Below are 18,333 nucleotides of genomic sequence, written 5' to 3'. Positions count from 1 at the left end.
AAATTCATTAGATCATATGCATACATTTTGTCGTGAATGTTAGTACAAAAATTTACATGATATTTGATGATTAGTATTTTATTTAATATTTGATATCTTTTTATAAAATTTATATAATTATCTAATATATAATAAAATTTGCATTTTTTTAAATACTTTATGGTGATCAAAATATAATTAAAGAAAGGTCTCAGAAAAAATTTTTTATTTTAGTAACTTTAGTAAAATTTGCATAACTGTTTTTAGAAGTAACTATTAATCTAAGATTTTGTATTTATTATTTCCAATAATATTTAAATATATATTCAAAATTGTATTTGTAGATCTCAAGTTTTAATATGTTCTGAGATATTAATCAAAATTTGGGATAAAATAGACCCCACCTTTGTAGTTAAGGGATTTTTTTCCACCTTTGTAGTGAAGGATCAAAAAGTATGGGTTGAATTTTAAAAGGAGAAATATTTATATGCTAGGTTTACAATAAATATTCATATTTAAAACTGCCTTTCGCGACTCGAATTGATAGACTAAAATAAAAAAAATATAAAATATTTTCAGTATAAAAAAAACTAAATCTATCCAATTGAATAAGTTAGGTCAGGTTTATTATTTTGTCAAAACTAAAAAACCAAGAATTTGACAATCCATAAATATATTTGGCTCGTAATATAAATTTGAGTTCTTGCTGTTTAATGTCGTTGTACATTGTAAAAGCACGACTTTACTTAAATAACGCTCAAATTATAGAAGTTAGAAGGCACCACTTTTTAATATTTTACAATCTAAAAGCCATCAAAAATTTAAGAAACATAATGAGCCAATATTTTTTATTAAAAAAAATTAGATCGGTTATTTTTTTAAATTAAATGGGATAGGACCTTATTAACAACAAACCTGGTTAACAATATATTTTTTTAATAATTTTGAAATAATAAATAATTTTCAAAATATCTTTATTCTAACCTTGTTTAATAAAAAGAGTTTAAAAATATTACATATGACAATTATCAGTTTTCAATTTTATATATAAAAAAATCAAAAATAAAGATTATTTATGGTATATCTTCACTGAAATTTTAATTTAACATATTAATAATATCTATTTTTACTCATTTGCTTTAAAAAAATTTAAAAAATTTCAATAATAACGATTATGATAATTGTCACTTTCCTGTAGTACATCTTCACTGAAATTTTAATTTAACATGTTAACAATATCTATTTTTACCCATTTGCTTTAAAAAAAATCAAAAAAGTTCAAAAATAACGATTATGACAATTGTCACTTTCCTGTAGTACATCTTCACTTTTAATTTAACATGTTAACAATATCTTCATTTACCCATTTGCTTTAAAAAAATTTAAAAAGGTTCAAAAATAACGATTATGACAATTGTCACTTTCCTGTAGTACATCTTCACTGAAATTTTAATTTAACATGTTAACAATATCTATTTTTACCTATTTGCTTTAAAAAAATTTAAAAAAGTTCAATAATAACGATTATGACAATTGTCACTTTCCTGTAGTACATCTTCACTGAAATTTTAATTTAACATGTTAACAATATCTATTTATACATTTGCTTTAAAAAATTTTAAAAAGGTTCAAAAATAACGATTATGACAATTGTCATTTTCCTGTGGTACATCTTCACTGAAATTTTAATTTAAAACATATTAACAATATCTATTTTTACCCATTTGCTTTAAAAAAATTTAAAAAAGTTCAATAATAACGATTATGATAATTGTCACTTTCCTGTGGTTCATCTTCACTGAAATTTTAATTTAACATGTTAACAATATAATATCTATGCTATGCTTTAAAAAAATTTTCAAAAATAACGATTATAACAATTGTCACTTTTCTATGGTACATCTTCATTGAAATTTTATTTTTACATCTTAATATTAAAAATTATAACCTATTTAATTTAGGATATAATAAATCAAATAAGTTAAAAATAACGATTATTACAATTTCCACTTTTTAATACATTACATCTTCATTGAAATTATAATATAAATTTTTTTTTATATAAATTTTTTTTTACCCATATATGTCGAAAAAAGTTTAAAATAACGATTATGAAAATTGTCGGTACATCTTTATTAAATTTTTATTTTAATTTAACATGCTTATGCTTACTAATCCATTTACTTCAAAAAATAATATCAAAAAAATAAAACATTATAAAATATGAAGATCTTTGAAGATCGTTGATCAAAAATATTTTTAAATAAAAGATCTTCAAAGATCTAGATCTTTGAAGATCGCTGTTAAAAAATTTTTAAAAATAAAAGATCTTCAAAAGATCTCGATCTTTGAAGATCGTTGCTCAAAATTTTTTAAAAGTAAAAGATCTTCAAATTTTACGATCTTCAAAGATCTAGATCTTTGAAGATCTTTTTATTTTGAGCAAATGTACAACTCTGGTTCTACTAGTAAAAACAATGATGAAAACATATACATATAAAAATGAACAGTAATCGAGCCATAAAATTTTTTTTAGTTGAGCCCCTTGAGATTGTGAAGGCTAGCGACGCCCCTGTTAAGAGCTGGTTAGAAATTTAATGAGCTGTGCCAGGCAACTTCTCCAAAAGTTCTTAAAGGTTTCAGACTGACAAAACTGGGCTTTGCAGATCAATATAATGAATGTGAACCTGAATGGTAGTGCTATAATAATAATTGCCTTATCTGTATTGATCTGTTCTACTAGTAAAAACAATGATGAAAACATATACATATAAAAATGAACAGTAATCGAGCCATAAAATTGTTTTTAGTTGAGCCCCTTGAGATTGTGAAGGCTAGCGACGCCCCTGTTAAGAGCTGGTTAGAAATTTAATGAGCTGTGCCAGGCAACTTCTCCAAAAGTTCTTAAAGGTTTCAGACTGACAAAACTGGGCTTTGCAGATCAATATAATGAATGTGAACCTGAATGGTAGTGCTATAATAATAATTGCCTTATCTGTATTGATCTGTTCTACTAGTAAAAACAATGATGAAAACATATACATATAAAAATGAACAGTAATCGAGCCATAGAAATTTTAACTCTTGAACAATTTTAAAGAAAATAGTATATAATAGGCTTGGAGGAGCAAGGAATAGCTAGGTTAATGATGCTTGGTACCTTAAGGTACCATCAATCAAATTTAGAATTTTGTTCATTTTTCATTTGGATAGGCACTACCAAATATATTTATAATATATATTTGAAAAATCGAGATTTTTGGAAAGCCTCTATGGCCTAGTAGGCAAGGCTTGGTTTGCTTATCCCATGGTTCCGGGTTTGAATCCCGGGAATGATCATGTTTTTTTTCTTATTCTAACTTGGTGGTTCCATCCTTGGGGGGATAATATATAGGAGGCCGGACTCGACCACGTGATTCCGTATTAATATATTAAATAATAAGGATCTTATTACATTTTAATAAATTTTGGTCGGTATTTAGCAAATTAGGTTGGTATTTAGAATATTTCCATACATTCACTTGGTAGTAAGCATCATTAACCGAATAGCTACCGCAAAGGATGCGTGCAACCTTCCCGCCTTTTTTATTGTCAAATTAAACTTCAGGTTTATTATATATAAATTTTAATTATAATATTTAAATTTTAGCTGTCCATATCTATTTTGATCTCCTTATTTAACTTATTTAGAAGATTACAAATTAAACTTCAGGTTTATTATATATAAATTTTAATTATAATATTTAAATTTTAGTGTCCATAACTATTTTGATCTCCTTATTTAACTTATTTACAAGATTACAAATTAAACTTCAGGTTTATTATATATAAATTTTAATTATAATATTTTTATATAAATTTTGAACAAATAAATGGGGTTTTCTTGTCCCTAACTCTAAGCAAAAGGAGCACCTTCCTTTTTGTTTGGTTGATATAGGTTTTAATATGGAGTTATTAGCTCCATTGTTAATAATTTTATAAACTTTGATCTATTAATCTCCTTTAAATTATTAGAATTTATGCAAGATATAGTCAACAAATTATAAAAAATTGATTAATCTTTCAATCACATCAAAAGGCTTATTGCTCAAATTATATGGTCCTTCAGGCTGATTGCCAGCATATAATTCCATTTTCAAAGTATAACATGTTCTTGAATCCATGAGAGCATAAATTTTTAAGCCATATTTGGATGGCTTATTTGGCATGTATTGCTTGAAGGGACATTTCCCTCTAAAAGCAGAAAGCATTTTATCAATTGTAATGTATTGTTTCACACTATGGCATTTATTACAGTTTTCATTAAAATTATTAAAGATATCTGATATGTGTAGCTTTATCTTGTGCTTCCCTTATCTCCCTTGTATACAGTAGAGACCTTATTGGGCCTAAATTTTAGAACCAAGCCCGGCCCAGGCCCATTGTAAAAAAAAATTTTAAACCTAGGCCCAGCCCGACCCACTTTTAATATTTAAAAAATTTCCCAAGCCTGGCCCAAGCCCATAATATAAAATTTAAATTTCTATATTTTAAACGTTAGTTGTATTTTTTATATTTGTCCTATTAAATATCCTTAAAATAAGTTAAATTTGAATTTAAAAAGTCTAGTATACATATCATCAAATCTTAGCATTTTCAATAAGAATTGGAATAGGTTAATATTCATAGTATACCTGAATACATTCACTCCAAATCCATCATTACTCCATAGATCTCTTAAATTCTGATGATTGGATTTATGTATACCTGCAATCAATAATAAACCTATCAAAGTATTTAATTGAGTTGCATCAATTTTGACTTTGGAAGATGAGGGAATTTTTGAATTATAATTTTTTGATTTGTGTATTTTATTATTAGATTTGTAATATTTGGAGTAATAAAAAATTTATAGCATTCTAATGGTCAAGTTGCATGTTGTACATTAGATTTTACACCTGGCAAGCTAGAATTACCTAAATTTATAATATAAATTATATAATACTAGAATATTAAACTATAAAAATAATTATTATTTTCTTTTCCCTCTTTATCAGTCTGTATCATCTTATCTAAGAAATAATCATCATCTCACCTAAACACAAATTTTAGCAGTCCTTATATCAGAGGGGTCAGGCCGTATTTTAATTTTTTTAAATATACCCGGGCCGGGCTGTGGTGCCTATGCAGGTCTCTGCCTTATATACTATTTGTGTGTCCTTATTGAGCTTTATATAAAAGGTTTGAAAATAAATTTTAATTATAATATTTTTAAAAAACACAAATTTTAGCTGTCCATATATACTATTTGGGTCTCCTTATTAAGCTTTATATACAAGGTTGCAAATAAATTCAACAGAAATCAGGTAAATTAAATTTAAATTATAATATTTATAAAATTTTTAGTTGTTATAAAGATAAATGGCATTACAGTCAAAACCGTTTAATTGCGAAAGCTTGGGACCAAAATATTTAAAAATTTCGCAATTATCCGATTTTTCGCAATTATACGATTAAAATTCAACAATTTATTTATTAAAAATCAGTTTGTGTTTTTTATAAAGATATTTATCATCTATATATATTTTAATCATATAAGCCATCAAACTTTGCAATAAATACAATTTTTAATTAATGTAACCAACTATATATTTTAATTTGAATAAGTTATGTAACGAATAAAAAAACTAAATTTTAAAAATTTATCTTATTTGTTGAAACATATGATCATAGCTTTTTTTTCTTCCCACTAATAATACTATATTTTTATCGTCAATTCATCAAGTTATTATTTTATAAAAAGTATTCAATTAATTTAAATCAATCAAATAATATTAAAATATCTGAAGCACTTGAAAGTAATGTGATATATTTTGATACATATATTTATATTTTCTTTAGATCTAGACATGATTATAGACAGAAAGGAACAAAGAAAACAAGACTTTTAATTATAAAATGATTGTAATTATTTATGTATTAGCATTATAGTTGTTAATAAATTATTTTTTATTGAATAAAATTATTTAATTAAATTTGTTTACTTGATTTTATCATCTTATTTTTTATTTAAGATATGTAAGAATTAAAGCAAAAAAAGCTTTTGTGGAAAATAATAACATTTTTTCCTTTACAATACCCTAATATTTATTTTAACTACTTTTGTCATTTTACCTTCATTAAATTTACTGAAATATAATTTTACACAAATATATTATCACTTTTTAAATTCTAATTTATTATTAAAGCCAAATTTTAAAATATTTTGCCTAAAAAACTGGAAACAATAAGATTAATATAAAAGAATTTAAGTTTATTAAGTGTTTTGTTTTCATTCACATGATATTTGATTTAAAATCCTGTGCCTATTCAAATCTTATGAATTCTAATATTATAAATGTAAATGTATTAACAGACCATGCTGGAATGAAAGTTTATTAATGCTTTGTTAACATAAGATTTTATTTGAACTAATTTTATTATACATGCATCACAATTATTATAAAGTAATGTAAGATTTAATAAAAATATTTTATGATAAGAGTTTGGCTAGACTCTGGAGTAAATAATTCTTTTTCCACTATATTCTCTAGCTTTCTTAGTGAATCTTGATCGCTTAGATGTTCATGAGCATATTCAAGAAAAGTATAATAACCATTAAGAGCCTGAGTTTTGTAATTAAATGATACTCTTTTAGTTGTAGGAGGTTTATTCCTTAGAAATTGTGAGCATATATTTTCTTTATTCGCTATTAAACGGTAGATTGTCGAGACGTGGCAATTGTAATTTAATGCTAATTGTGTTTTTGATGTAGTGTTTAATTTATCAATTATTTCTTTTTTATGCTTCAGGGTTAGTGTTTGGAATAATTTTTTTACCATAATTTCTGCCGTGGTAATGAATGAATGGAAAAAGGTTAAATAAAAAAAATGATGAATAATTTTTTTCGATAAATTTTTCTTATTATTCACTTATCCGATTAAATTAACGTTATTGTCATAAAATGGGACCTGAAAAATTTTGCAATTATCCGATATTTCGCAATTAACCGATTCGCAATTATAAATGTAATTTAACATTATACCATAGTAATTATTATCAAAATCGCGGGGTTTTTTCGCATTTAAAAGTTTTTGCACTTAAGCGATATGCAATTAAACGGTTTTGACTCTATATCTAAATGCAACATTTAATTCTATTGACACTTTAAAAAAGTCAATAGATATATATGAAAAGGAAAATCTAATAAATATATCCATATATAAATCAGAACTGTTGAAGTATCCATGTAGCATAGAGTTAATTAAACAATTTAAATATCAAAGAATATTTTATGTCTGTAAATATTCTTTGAAAAAGAGGTCTCGTTCAACGGGATTAAGGAAGACATCTAGCTTCCGTAAAGAGTGTACATTCAACTTTACGGTTATATACAAGTTAGATCCTATCGTTGGGCCTCATTTAGTCATCGTGAAATTTATGGAAGAACATAAAAATCATGATCTAAGTAGGAAAAATATTATATTTTAATATTAATATTTTATATTATCTAGATAAAAACATATATATGCTCCTACCTTAACAAAGAAAGTTGTCTCCAATCAAAAAACAGATTGTCGAGCAAGCTCTAACCTTCAAGGCAAACAAAGTTAAAATTCAGGATTATATTCTGAAGACAGGACAAATGGTGATGCTGAGAGACATTCACAATCTTTCAGCAAACCTAAACAAACCATCTACCAACATGTTGATCGATGTGGTCAATCAATTAAGAGAGGACAAAGATGCCATTGTAGAAATTCACGAAGAAAACAATGAGCTGATGGGCATCTTTTATCAGGACATAGCTATGCGACATTTTGTAAAATGCTATCCCGAGGTCCTGTTTATAGATGCAACCTATAAACTGAATAATCTTGGCATGCCTTTATTTATCTTAATGGTAATTGATGGAGATGGTCAATCACAAATAGCAGCTTTGTGGTTAGTTAAAGGAGAAACATACAAATGTGTAAAAACAATGTGTGATATTTTTGGGAGATATAATATCAAAGATAATATTCAAGTGATAATAGGAGACAAAGATTTTGCAGACAGGCAGGCGTTGTATGAAAGTTTTCCAAAGGCAGAAATACACATTTGTATTTTCCATGTTATGCGAAGTTTTAAACGAGAGATCAGTACTGGTAAGCGTGATATAGCAGAGCAAGATGTAAAGCTGGTTCTTGATATTCTACAGAGTTTAGTATATGCTCAATCACAGGAGCATTATGATTTACTTTATTTAAAACTTGTGAATTTAAATCTTCCAAAAGTTATGGCATATTATAATAATAATTGGCATAATATAAAAAACGAGTGGGTTATTGGGCTAAGATCATGTGTTCCACATTTTTTTAACTCTACAAATAACCGAGTTGAGTCAATGAATCAAAAGTTCAAAGCGGTAATAACAAAATTTTCAACCCTCAAAGGGCTATTTAAGGATGTAATTTCTATAGTTAACTCAATGGCATTTGAAAAAGATTATAGAAGCATTATGAGCAATGAAAAAAGCTCATTATTTCCTTATAGTCTTTTATCAGCTGAGAGCAAATATAGAAATTTGCTGACCTATGCCTTTAAAAATATACTCAATGAAATAAATCTTAGTAATTCAATCAGCATACCGGTATTAGCCAATGACATGTTCACAGCCATAAAAATCAATGATTTAGGTAATATAAGTGCTCTTGTGGTTATCTTACCACAATGCTTTTACCATGCCGCCATCTAATGGCATTTAATTTTTCAATTTTGTAAAATCAGCCATTGTTAAAATGTCAATATATTAAATTTACTTTATGGGGCAAGGGAATATTATTTAAAAAAAAAATAATATAAATTAAGTTTACTATTAATCAGAGAATGAATATCTATGCTTTCATCTGATGGTATGAGGAAGAATAATTTTCCATCACTAAAACAATCATCCATTTTTTCAACTTGGTCAAATACAAAGTCAAAATTGTCTTGGGGTAGATTAGATATATAAGCAGCTTTTGGTACAAATGATTTTAAGATCTTGTTATATTTTTGCTGCTGTGATAATTTTTTTTTGTATTCATACATACTAACGATGTAATTGATATGTCTGTAGTATACGTTTGAGGTTGTTCAAGACTGCATTTCTTTGAATAATTCCTAGTCCATCTCACATTACAAAGTTCAGGATAGTATTTATCCATATTATATGCAGCCCTTAATGCCATTAGATGGCGGCATGGTAAAAGCATTGTGGTAAGATAACCACAAGAGCACTTATCCATAGATACATTGTAAATATTACCTAAATCATTGATTTTTATGGCTGTGAACATGTCATTGGCTAATACCGGTATGCTGATTGAATTACTAAGATTTATTTCATTGAGTATATTTTTAAAGGCATAGGTCAGCAAATTTCTATATTTGCTCTCAGCTGATAAAAGACTATAAGGAAATAATGAGCTTTTTTCATTGTTCATAATGCTTCTATAATCTTTTTCAAATGCCATTGAGTTAACTATAGAAATTACATCCTTAAATAGCCCTTTGAGGGTTGAAAATTTTGTTATTACCGCTTTGAACTTTTGATTCATTGACTCAACTCGGTTATTTGTCGAGTTAAAAAAATGTGGAACACATGATCTTAGCCCAATAACCCACTCGTTTTTTATATTATGCCAATTATTATTATAATATGCCATAACTTTTGGAAGATTTAAATTCACAAGTTTTAAATAAAGTAAATCATAATGCTCCTGTGATTGAGCATATACTAAACTCTGTAGAATATCAAGAACCAGCTTTACATCTTGCTCTGCTATATCACGCTTACCAGTACTGATCTCTCGTTTAAAACTTCGCATAACATGGAAAATACAAATGTGTATTTCTGCCTTTGGAAAACTTTCATACAACGCCTGCCTGTCTGCAAAATCTTTGTCTCCTATTATCACTTGAATAGTATCTTTGATATTATATCTCCCAAAAATATCACACATTGTTTTTACACATTTGTATGTTTCTCCTTTAACTAACCACAAAGCTGCTATTTGTGATTGACCATCTCCATCAATTACCATTAAGATAAATAAAGGCATGCCAAGATTATTCAGTTTATAGGTTGCATCTATAAACAGGACCTCGGGATAGCATTTTACAAAATGTCGCATAGCTATGTCCTGATAAAAGATGCCCATCAGCTCATTGTTTTCTTCGTGAATTTCTACAATGGCATCTTTGTCCTCTCTTAATTGATTGACCACATCGATCAACATGTTGGTAGATGGTTTGTTTAGGTTTGCTGAAAGATTGTGAATGTCTCTCAGCATCACCATTTGTCCTGTCTTCAGAATATAATCCTGAATTTTAACTTTGTTTGCCTTGAAGGTTAGAGCTTGCTCGACAATCTGTTTTTTGATTGGAGACAACTTTCTTTGTTAAGGTAGGAGCATATATATGTTTTTATCTAGATAATATAAAATATTAATATTAAAATATAATATTTTTCCTACTTAGATCATGATTTTTATGTTCTTCCATAAATTTCACGATGACTAAATGAGGCCCAACGATAGGATCTAACTTGTATATAACCGTAAAGTTGAATGTACACTCTTTACGGAAGCTAGATGTCTTCCTTAATCCCGTTGAACGAGACCTCTTTTTCAAAGAATATTTACAGACATAAAATATTCTTTGATATTTAAATTGTTTAATTAACTCTATGCTACATGGATACTTCAACAGTTCTGATTTATATATGGATATATTTATTAGATTTTCCTTTTCATATATATCTATTGACTTTTTTAAAGTGTCAATAGAATTAAATGTTGCATTTAGATATAATGCCATTTATCTTTATAACAACTAAAAATTTTATAAATATTATAATTTAAATTTAATTTACCTGATTTCTGTTGAATTTATTTGCAACCTTGTATATAAAGCTTAATAAGGAGACCCAAATAGTATATATGGACACAGGGTTTTACAAAAATCTTCAAATAAAAATTTGAAGATTTTTTTCGCCCAAAATTTTGAGGAAAAAATCTTTGAAGATCAATTTTTGCGAAGATCTTTTCGCTAAAAAAAATTTTGAATAAAAAATATTTTTTGTAAAAATCTTCTATAATTTTGAGAAAATATTTTGAGAATTTTATAATAAAATAAAATCTTTTGTAAGGAAATCTTTATTAAAATATTTTTGAAATTTTGATCTTAAAATTTTTTGGTAAATTCTTTAAAAATAAAATTTTTGAACTCAATTAAATATTTTGATAGGTTTATTATTGATTGCAGGTATACATAAATCCAATCATCAGAATTTAAGAGATCTATGGAGTAATGATGGATTTGGAGTGAATGTATTCAGGTATACTATGAATATTAACCTATTCCAATTCTTATTGAAAATGCTAAGATTTGATGATATGTATACTAGACTTTTTAAATTCAAATTTAACTTATTTTAAGGATATTTAATAGGACAAATATAAAAAATACAACTAACGTTTAAAATATAGAAATTTAAATTTTATATTATGGGCTTGGGCCAGGCTTGGGAAATTTTTTAAATATTAAAAGTGGGTCAAGCTGGGCCTAGGTTTAAAATTTTTTTTTACAATGGGCCTGGGCCGGGCTTGGTTCTAAAATTTAGGCCCAATAAGGTCTCTACTGTATACAAGGGAGATAAGGGAAGCACAAGATAAAGCTACACATATCAGATATCTTTAATAATTTTAATGAAAACTGTAATAAATGCCATAGTGTGAAACAATACATTACAATTGATAAAATGCTTTCATGCTTTTAGAGGGAAATGTCCCTTCAAGCAATACATGCCAAATAAGCCATCCAAATATGGCTTAAAAATTTATGCTCTCATGGATTCAAGATACATGTTATACTTTGAAAATGGAATTATATGCTATGCAATCAGCCTGAAGGACCATATAATTTGAGCAATAAGTTTATTTTGAGGTGATTGAATAGGTGAGATCAATTTTTTATAATTTGTTGAGCTATGTCTTGCGATAGGTTTTAATGATTGTAAAGAGATTGATCACAATCGTTAGTTTATAAACTTATTTAAAGCAATGGAGCTAATAACTCCATATTAAAACCTATATCAACCAAATAAAATGTGAAGGTGCTACTTTTGCATAGAGTCAGGGACAATTGTCATAATCCCATTTATTTGTTCAAAATTTATATGAAGCAACAGAGTAAAATTATAAATTGTAAACATGTTAAACTTGAAATTTAAATGTGGATGTAACCATTGTAAATAAGTGACAATAAGGAGATCAAAATCGTTATGGACACTAAAATTTAAATCTTATAATTAAAATTTATATATAATAAACCTAAAGGGTAAAATTATAATCTTGTAAACATGTTAAATAAAGATTTCAGTGATAGAAATGTGACAATTAAATCATAATTGTTATCTTTGAACTTTATATATAAGCAAACCTGAGGTTAAAAATATAATCTTGTAAACCTGTTAAATTAAGGAGTTCAATGAATATGTACTATAGACACGTGACAATTGTCACAATCATTATTTTTAATCTTTATATATAATTTTATTTGAAGATATTATATATTGTAAACTTGTTAAATTAAAGTTACACTGAGGAGATCTACCATAGATATGGACAGCTGAAAATTGTCATAATCATCATTATTAATCCCATTTAAATATTTTTGAACTTGACAGGGTAAAATAATAAACTTGTAAACTATGTTAAATTTAAGATGATCAGAATAGTACTATAGACAAGCTGACAATTGTCATAATGGCCATATTTAAAATTTATATATAATAAACCTAAAGTATAATTGGACAATAAAAAAGGCGGGAAGGTTGCACGAAATACTAATTTCTATTAAGACAACGAAAATATAGATTTTGAAAAAATTTGTAGTCTGAAATTACCAGCTCAGATGAAAAGACAAGGCAAGCCGAGGAAGTCTGATTTATCTGTAATAGGATTATCTAAAAAAGGGAATAAAAGCAAAAGGAAACATTTTGATATTTAGAGTATACCTAAATTTGCTGAGGACATAGGAAAAGGTATATATCATAATATAATTTATATTATTATTTTAACTAGGAACACCAATTATAACCAATTCTCAAATGGAGTTTATAAATTTCATAATCAATGAGAAAATAAATGCAGGTTATTATTAATATTTAAAAATATAAATATTTTAATATTTAAAATTAGGTGATACAAAACCCAAAAATTTGGGCAATCGTCAGATAACTTATAGTAATTTTAAAAAAATAATATTAATATATTTATTTTTATCAGAAAAGTTATCTAACCTTATACAACTTTGTCTGAAGAAAACAAGGCAAGATGGATTATAGATAAAATTTATAAAGGGTCTGCAAAGAATAAAATTTATAATAATGAAATGGTTGATTTTGATGACATTCTTACCATAAAAAATAGTATGCAATGTTTAAAAAATGATGAAGTCGATTTTCAAATGATAAAATCATATTTGACCAATCAAGCTTGGATACAGGTTCAAGATTTACAAGTCAAGATTATAGCGGAGTCCTGGATTTGTCATGATATTTGTTTGTGCTGGTTCCACTTTAAATGTCAAAAAATTAAGAAAAAACCTTATAAAATTCATTGGTTTTGTAATAATTGTTGTTAAATATATTTACTAGTTTTGTTATAATTGTTTTAAATGTATTTATATTTGTCTTTTATATTATAAAATGATTGTAAATATTTATGTATTAAAATTATAGTTGTTAATAATTTGTTTTTATTGAATAAAATTATTTTAATTAAATATGTTTACTTGATTCTATCTTATTTTTTATTTAAGTTATGTTAGAATTAAAACAAAAAATAGCTTTTTTTGGAGGTTAATAACATTTTTTCCTATACAATCCCCTAATTATTATTTCCAGTATTTTTAACTTCTTTTATCATTTTATCCATTTAATTTACTGAAATATAATTTTTTAAATTCTAATTTATTTATTATTAAAGTCAAATTTTAAAATATTTTACCTAAAAAAATGGAAACAATTAGATTAATATAAAAGTAGGAAAAATTTTAAATTATAGGTGAAGGATCACATATTTTTATTAGAATAATATCAGCTGTCTATTTTAAAACATGACACAATTTTAGATATTAATTTAACAGGATAAGGAATTCATTTGAGTATATTTCTTCTCAATTTCAGTTAGATCCAAATACACACATACTCATTTTAAAAGTAGGTATATGCTTAACATTTTTTAAATTTACCAACATTGGAAGTTGTCATTTTTTAACATTTTTACACTTTAAAAGTTGCTATATATCAGTTTTTATATAATATTGTCAATATCATTATTTATATTTGCAACTAGGTTGCACCTATCTGCGATTATATTGGCCATCAAAAAGATTGTCAATATCATCAATTATATTTGCAACTAGGTTACCAATATCATCAATTATATTTGCAACTAGGTTGCCAATATCTTATTTGCAACTAGGTTACACCTATCCTCGGCCAATAGCTACCCTACCATTGAGCATTATCAATTTAGTAACAGATGTTTTTCTTATAATTATTCATCTATCAAAGATGCAAAATTTTGCTAATATTTTAAGAAATACCCAACCTTTTTATATACATAATTTAAAAAATAAGCCTACCTTCATTTTCAATTTAATCAATATTAAACTATATTCAATATCTGTTAACGAGATGGAGTAATTTTACTATTAATATTTATAATGTCACCAATTTTAAAGATCTATAACTCGATTTCATATTGAAGATGGTAAATTTCGAGGATGTGAAGATGTTTATAAAAGATTTAAAAGGTTAGATTGGGGTATTTGGATAAGAACAAAATCGGGTCATGCAAAAAGAAGATGGAAAATGTCTCAAAGACAAAAAACTAGATCCCTGGCTCATGTATTTTGCAGAGGTTTCTAAATCAAATTAAGATATATTTCATTATTATAGGTACCCAGTCAAAAAAACTTGATTTATTGGCTGGAAAAGATTTTATTAGAGAAAAGTATTATGTGGATGATCCATATGAACGATTTCATAAAAGATATTTCAATGGACCTCTTCCAAGAGCAGTTTCATCATATTACAAACATATCTTAAATAATCACTATCAAACTGATATATATTAGATATTTAAAAATTATATACATACCTTGGATAATTAGTATTGTTTGATAAAGGATGTTTTTTTAATTATACTATGACTAGTGATTTTTATTTAATTTACTTTTTACTTCTATTCACTATACTTATCATTTTAAAACATGACAAAATTACTTATTTTAGGGATTACCATCATATCTACTGAAATGCTTAACAAGCTCCAGTCATTTCATATTATATATATATGCTAAAACAGGTCTCAAATAGATTTGCTCTAAATTGTATTTTAATATAAGAAAAATATAAATAGGGAAAAATTTTTGAGGAAATCATGTTTCGATATATTTGAATATGTAGTGGCAACAATTTTTTATACAAAAGATAATATTTATAATTAACCATTTTAATTTGATGTACAAAACTATGAATAATAAATTAGTAAATTTATTATCTATTTACAGAATTCATGAAAATATTAGCTTAAATTTTTTAATATAAATATTTATTTTCAAACAATAATATTATACTAAGAGCAAATCCTAAACTTTAAGATTATATTATAATTATTTTATTGGATTTATTGTATATATTAAAGGTGAGCAAAACCCAAAGCCTGCCAATGTTTCTAAAGCTGATAATTAAACACATTTATTTCAATTTTCCTTCATAAAGGTTATTGCACGCTATCAAATTTTATGGGTCTTGTAAAAATATTTACAAGCTTGACTCAGAAATGCATTAAAAAGTTATAAAGGTGATTTTTAATTATATATCAGAGACCTGCAGGCCTGTCTTTATGCCCGGGTACACTGCTGGGCTGCACATATTTTTTAAAATATACCATTGCTGGGCTATATATTTTAAAACCAAATCTTTTAAATTATCATTAATAGCTATAAAAATTAAAAAATGATATATAAAAATTCTGGGCCAGGCCTGAAAATATACAATCCCTGCTGAACCCAAAGAATTTATAAATCTGGGCTGGGCTAAGCAAATAGTATATCTGCATGTCTCTGCTATATATATATGTTCTTTGTCATTTATAGGCCCTTTTCCAGGTTTACCTTGGTAGGTCATTTAACCTTCTAATTGCTTTTCTCCATTTTATAGATTAGATATATATATACAAAATATATATTTCAAATGTACATCACAAATCACTGGTTAATAATAATATAAACATAATCTATAATTAACTCTTTCTTCACATACAGATTTAATAAAGGCCAAAATATTCTCAGCCAAACATCGTAATTTTTTTTTTTTAAAAAAACATTTATAATCAAAGCTGTAATCCAATACTAAATTATTAATTAATTTTCTATATTTCATTACCACTGTCATGAAATCAGTTCATAACATAGAGATGCATTCTAAGAATCTTTCAAATTCAAATTTTTTTGGCAGGCTAGCGCTGTCCAATTTTCAATTTGGTTCTTTGATTATACTGAAAGATTTTGGTATTTTATAGAAGTGATAATTCATTAATGTTTTTAACTTAACTACTCTCCAATATTATAAAAATGTTTACTTTGGTGTTCAGCAACATATATTTTGGTATAAGCTTTGATTTACAAAAAAATAAAAATTTATGTTAAAATAATGTATAAAAATTACCTTTTTATTATGTTCAGAAATTTAAAGAGTAAATCACATAATTTTTATTAATCTATTGTTGAAAAAAGAATATTTTACCTGCATTAGCAAATTTGATATGGCATATTGTGTTGAGTATATTCGCCATATCTGTAAATCACATGAGAATTACTATTGGCTTAATATTGCTAAGATGATTATCATTGGACGAATATTTTTTAAAAAAAACACAATTGGTTAAATTTAATTGACACTTTTTGAGGATTATTATAATAGATTAATTATTACATAATTTGAAATTTTTATATTTTTTTCAATATATTTTTTTATAGAAAATTATTTAAATTTATGATATTACCTTACCCACTTTAACACAATTTTTATAAGCCTGACTGGGATTAAAATATTTATGAGGTAGTAGAGTCCTAATAAAATTCGAAAAAGTTATAGAAAATAATATATTCTTTTTCTAAATAAAATGAACATTAGAAATTTGTCCCTGAAAAAGAGAGCAATTAGTGATTTACAATGTCGAAATACGATGATTTTATTTGGAAAAAATATTTATGTAAATAAGAACAAATGTCAAAGTAATCCTATATTTTAAATATATTTTTGAAAGTAACTCATAAAATCCAGTTAACAAACATTTTCATTTCATTGATTCTCAATTATGTATCTAACCACTATTGATGAATGAATGTGTTATGACTCTTGTTATCAATTTCACATAAATTGAACTACTTTATTGATAATCCTATTTGTCACCTCCTGATTTACCTAATAGACATGGTATTGAGTGTATCATTTTAACAATTGGAAGCAGCTATATAGGTCGTATTTCGGAATATGTTTAATTGTTTCTACAAAATGAGAGTCTTTGTAAAAAAATAAAATAATATTCATTGACAAATGACCCGCCAGATGACATTTTTAATTTAAATAATTGTCATGTATCTCATCCAATAAAAAAATCAGTCAATTTAAAAGGCAACCCTATAAAAGAAGACTTTGTAAAATTTTAAATAGAAGCTATTATGATGAATGTTGTTGCTGAATTTTTTAAAAAGATGTGTTACTAAAATTATTTAATTTCCATTAATTCATAGAATCTATCTTCAATTATCTTGTTTTTCAAGACCCCCCTCCCTTTTTTAAAAAGAGATTTCTTCCAGATTTTTTAAGTTATTACCATTTTGTGAGTTATAGATTCTATAAAAAATTGCATCCGTTTCAATTGAATATTCAAACTATTTTTATATATAAATCTATGGATAATAATTTCACGTTATTAATATCGGTATTTTTGAGCATTATTGGCATATTTAATATTAATTATTTAAATCAGTTAGTACCAAAAATAGTTGAAATTAACTTTAAAAAAAATAAAACCTTTATTATTTTATTTTTGACAGGCTCATTTTCCATCCTGAATCTTCTACGTTCACTAAATTAACTATATTTCTCCTTTTCTTCATTACAACTTGGGGCGGGGTTGGCACTATTAGGTATTTTAGCAGAGAAATGAACGAGTCGTTTTTTTATTAATTTTGTAAATAAATGAGTTCAAATTGAACGCGTTCATGAAGTAA

At 25.8% G+C, this 18,333-nt stretch overlaps 1 protein-coding gene and 1 long non-coding RNA gene across 3 annotated transcripts; both read left to right on the top strand.

The window, feature by feature from the left end:
* The first annotated feature begins 3,525 nt into the window (after positions 1 to 3,525).
* LOC135931653 (uncharacterized) lies at positions 3,526 to 13,798 on the top strand. Of its 2 annotated transcripts, none has more exons than XR_010573115.1 (6): positions 3,526 to 3,586; positions 3,734 to 3,795; positions 12,827 to 13,066; positions 13,107 to 13,175; positions 13,224 to 13,268; positions 13,311 to 13,798. It is a non-coding gene; the product is annotated as an uncharacterized LOC135931653 (long non-coding RNA). The 2 variants fall into 2 exon arrangements; XR_010573114.1 differs by lacking the exon at positions 3,526 to 3,586 and adding an exon at positions 3,618 to 3,691.
* Positions 7,195 to 10,815, top strand: LOC135927647 (uncharacterized). Its single transcript, XM_065463776.1, has 2 exons — positions 7,195 to 7,465; positions 7,512 to 10,815. Exon 2 carries the CDS (start codon positions 7,643 to 7,645, stop codon positions 8,732 to 8,734), a length of 1,092 nt encoding a protein of 363 aa, XP_065319848.1. The 5' UTR covers positions 7,195 to 7,465; positions 7,512 to 7,642; the 3' UTR covers positions 8,735 to 10,815.
* Positions 13,799 to 18,333: the final 4,535 nt, after the last annotated feature.

The sequence above is a fragment of the Gordionus sp. m RMFG-2023 genome, chromosome 1, assembly GCF_954871325.1.
Source record: "Gordionus sp. m RMFG-2023 chromosome 1, tfGorSpeb1-WG-v2, whole genome shotgun sequence".
In the NCBI taxonomy this organism is placed as follows: Eukaryota; Metazoa; Nematomorpha; class Gordioida; order Chordodea; family Parachordodidae; genus Gordionus; species Gordionus sp. m RMFG-2023.
This window is presented reverse-complemented; position numbering and strand designations above follow the sequence as displayed.

Coding starts and splice junctions, on each gene's coding strand:
- LOC135927647 (XM_065463776.1), top strand. CDS start 7,643: ATGGTGATGCTGAGAGACATTCACAATCTTTCAGCAAACCTAAACAAA.